The sequence below is a fragment of the Tupaia chinensis genome, unplaced genomic scaffold (assembly GCF_000334495.1).
Source record: "Tupaia chinensis unplaced genomic scaffold, TupChi_1.0 Scaffold139422_1, whole genome shotgun sequence".
Taxonomy (NCBI): Eukaryota; Metazoa; Chordata; class Mammalia; order Scandentia; family Tupaiidae; genus Tupaia; species Tupaia belangeri.
Window position 1 is genome coordinate 1017260 of NW_006199308.1, and position 3581 is coordinate 1020840.

Sequence of the window (3581 nt, forward strand, 5' to 3'; positions counted from 1 at the left end):
CCCCAGCGGTCCCGACTGTGGCTGCCGGGTCGCCCACAGACGCGGAGACTGGGACAAGGGACCCGCTGCGCTCTAGGGCTTCAGCGGCGTTGGCTTCCCGGAGAGGAAGCGGTGTCCTCTGGCCCTGGCCCTGGCCCTGGCCCTGGCCCTGCCCCTGCCCCTGCGGGGCGTCCAGCTCAGCGATCAGCCGGAGCACCGGCTCTCGGACGCGCTGGGTCCAAGACCAAGGAATCTGGAGCAAAGCTGGGCGCCGGGAAAGGGAGCGCTCGCGGTGTGGGCGAGCTCACGGCAGAGACGGGGGCGCACGCTTCGCGCCCACTTGGGCGCAGCACGGGACACCTTCATGGGCTTCCGATTTTTCTCTGCATGGTTAAAAAGAAATCCTCCCCCAAACTCAGGCTTACGCAATTTTAGAGACGAGGAGGAGGGGGCGGACCGCCCTGAAGTCAGTCATCACGTGGGCTGCTTTTTCGAGCATAAAAGGAAGGCTCTCTCTGCTAGCGTCCAGTTGTCAAACGATTTGAGCGAGCGTCGGGAGCAAGCCTAGGAACTCCCCGCAGCGCCGCCCGCAGCCGCCACTCGAAGCCCGCAGACCGCGCCGCCTCCGCCCGCCGCGTCCCCCGCGATGCTCGCCCGTGCGCTGCTGCTGTGCGCCGTCCTCGCGCTCAGCCAGGCAGGTGGGTATGTGCGGTGCTTCGCGCCTCCCGGGTCCATCCTGGGACTCGGGGCATTCGGACAGGAAAGGCTGCTCGGCTTGGTAAAGAACTTGGGAGCTTGGACCGCTTGAGTCTGAAATAGCTGGGACGGTATCCCAGCTGGCCATCTGCTCTGAGCTCACAGACCGGTTACTTAACCGGTTTGAGACTCACTCTCACCTGCTTGATGGAAATAATGACATTGATTTGCAGGTTCATTATGGTTATATGAGACTTGATCAGTCTATATAGAGTGTCTGTGTGCTTTGCCTAGTATTATTGAATGGGAGATGTTTTAAATCCCTTCGTGGTTATTACTGTTTTTAAAAGACAACGTATTTTCAAATGTTGCGTTTACTTTGAAGTTTTTCCTTAATTCTGAGTAATGCCGTAGGTGCATCTTCATTAAGCATTTAATATGTGCTACTTGTTTGAGCTTCTCAAAAATGCAAATATGAACATTTACAAAGTTACTAAGAAAAAAGCTGAGTAATGGGAATTTACCTGCTTGAACATTCTGTTATCCTTATTTAGAGTAGGAGATTGGTATTTCTGCATTATAGCCGTTCTGTGAGGCAGGGGGAAAACCCGCTTTTTCCAACTGCCTATTTCCTGAATTTATTATCGTAAAGTTGACCCGTAGCTAGTAAAACAGTCAAACGTTTAAGTCAAGATTAAGACACAAAATTGATGTGCTTTTTTCCTTACTTTCACTGTAGCAAATCCGTGCTGTTCCCACCCTTGTCAAAACCGAGGTGTATGTATGAGTGTGGGATTTGACCAGTACACGTGTGATTGTACCCGGACGGGATTCTATGGAGAAAACTGCACCACGCGTAAGTTCCCCCTGGGTATCCTCATTTGGAACGGGGCTACACACAGTTCAGAGATTTGTGTCTTACATGGAGCCCCATTCATTTCTCTCTTTCTGCTCTTGCAGCTGAATTTCTGACAAGGATAAAGTTACTACTGAAGCCCACTCCGAACACCGTGCACTACATACTGACCCACTTCAAAGGGATCTGGAACGTCATCAATAACATCCCCTTCCTGCGAAATGCAATAATGAGATATGTGTTGTCGTGTAAGTGCAAGCCTCTTTCTAAGCTAAGATTTTCAGCTTCTTCCAAAGAACATGCTTTGTTGTACTGTAGATTACCACAGCTAACCCCCAAACGTATCCCCAACCTTGTCAAAGTGAGATTTAAATATATCCTTCTGTGTGCCATCTAATTTACTGGCCAAAACTATTGGCCCCATCCTACTTAATACAGTTCTGTCTCACAGTCGGACTCTACTCCTGATCCTGCACCTAGCTTTAGATCACCATTGTCCCAGCTAATTTGCAAAGGCACTGTGATCCGTTGTTTCTTGAATGTCCATGGCCAGAGAATTGCTCAGAACAAGCAACACCCATTACAATTAATGATTCATTTGAATGTGGGTTGGCAGGATCATAACTTTTGCTAAGTCTAAAGTAAATGCCATGGACAACTTTTCCTGTCCTGGAAAAGCCACGATTACCAGAGCATAATGCCCTGTGCAGAGTGCCTCTTATTTAAGAAGCATTTTAAGTGGCAGTTAGCCTTTCAGGTGGAGTTTTTTTGAAATGGAATATGTGTATTGGTTGGATTAAGTTCAACCTCTAGTGCCACGGTCCACATTTTACAATAGAAATGAACATTGATTGGCTTTGTATAGTGGGACAAAGACAACAATTTTTTCTTTTTCTTGCAACTTCCAGCCAGAGCACATCTGATTGAGAGTCCACCCACTTACAACTTGCATTATGGCTACAAAAGCTGGGAAGCCTTCTCGAACCTCTCCTACTACACCAGAGCCCTTCCTCCTGTGGCTGACGACTGCCCAACGCCCATGGGCGTGAAAGGTGAGTGGATTCATTGGAGTGGAGATTGAAGTGCTACCTAGAAAATTCAACTTGACCAGTTATTTGTTAACAAAATATATGTCTTTCCTTTACTATGGATATTATACATATTTTAAAGTGTGAATCTATATAGATGGGCCCATGAATGCAAATGGGCATTTTAGTATAATCTTTCATATTTTCGAGTTTTTTTCATGAAAATTGATCCTAGTTAAAATAGATTAAATTCCTTAATAAGAATTCGTTCCACATACCTTAGAACTTTCATTTATGTTATAATCCTATTCACAACTCCATTTTCCTGTAAGTGAGGAATGTCTTTGCAAATTGACAGTTACCTTCTGCTGCTTCAACATTCAGATAGATTCTTAAGTTCACTTGCTTATATTTCAGGGAAGAAGGAGCTTCCTGATTCAAAAGAGATTGGGAACCTGCTGAGAAGAAAGTTCATCCCTGATCCTCAAGGCACAAATATGATGTTTACATTCTTTGCTCAGCACTTCACCCATCAGTTTTTCAAGACGGATCATAAGCGAGGACCAGCTTTCACCAAAGGACTGGGCCATGGGGTGAGCTGGAGTGATGAGTTAAATCAGACTGATACTAAGTTGGGGCAGCCCCATAGCACAGTCGCTAAGGGAGTCAGAACCCACATGGCCAGGCACCATTTGAGTCCTGGCCCCAGGAGCTTGAAAAACACAACAGGCATATGGGCATGCAATCCTCAAATCCTGATGGGGTAGAGAAATGGAGGAAGAGAGTGTGGCATGACCATACCTCACTGGCAGGCAGGGAGGTGGTGTTTTCTCCCTTTTCTGTCAAGTGCATGTGCCTTCTGGTAGTTCAACACTAATACGTTTTCTGATACTTTTTAAAGAAAGACTATCTGATTATAGTGAAGCATATGACATAAGCTCCACATGGGACACTAATACCTTTAACCATGTGAGACATACATAGGTTTGAAACTTTAAGCAAATTGATTTAGAATTTTGTGG

General features: G+C 46.5%; 1 protein-coding gene and 1 long non-coding RNA gene across 2 annotated transcripts in view; one reads left to right on the forward strand and one right to left on the reverse strand.

Moving 5' to 3' along the window:
- LOC114004630 (uncharacterized) overlaps positions 1 to 491 on the reverse strand; it is a 6344-nt gene extending 5853 nt beyond the window's left edge. The window contains exon 1 of the long non-coding RNA XR_003546746.1: positions 405 to 491. This is a non-coding gene — a long non-coding RNA (uncharacterized LOC114004630). The remainder of the gene's footprint in view (positions 1 to 404) is intronic.
- Positions 492 to 519: 28 nt separating this feature from the next.
- The window catches only part of PTGS2 (prostaglandin-endoperoxide synthase 2), an 8574-nt gene continuing 5512 nt past the window's right edge, over positions 520 to 3581 (forward strand). Inside the window, exons 1-5 of the mRNA XM_006161872.3 lie at positions 520 to 677; positions 1415 to 1531; positions 1636 to 1779; positions 2440 to 2583; positions 2977 to 3152. Of these exons, the coding sequence (XP_006161934.1) occupies positions 626 to 677; positions 1415 to 1531; positions 1636 to 1779; positions 2440 to 2583; positions 2977 to 3152 (633 nt within the window). The 5' untranslated portion in view covers positions 520 to 625. The remainder of the gene's footprint in view (positions 678 to 1414; positions 1532 to 1635; positions 1780 to 2439; positions 2584 to 2976; positions 3153 to 3581) is intronic.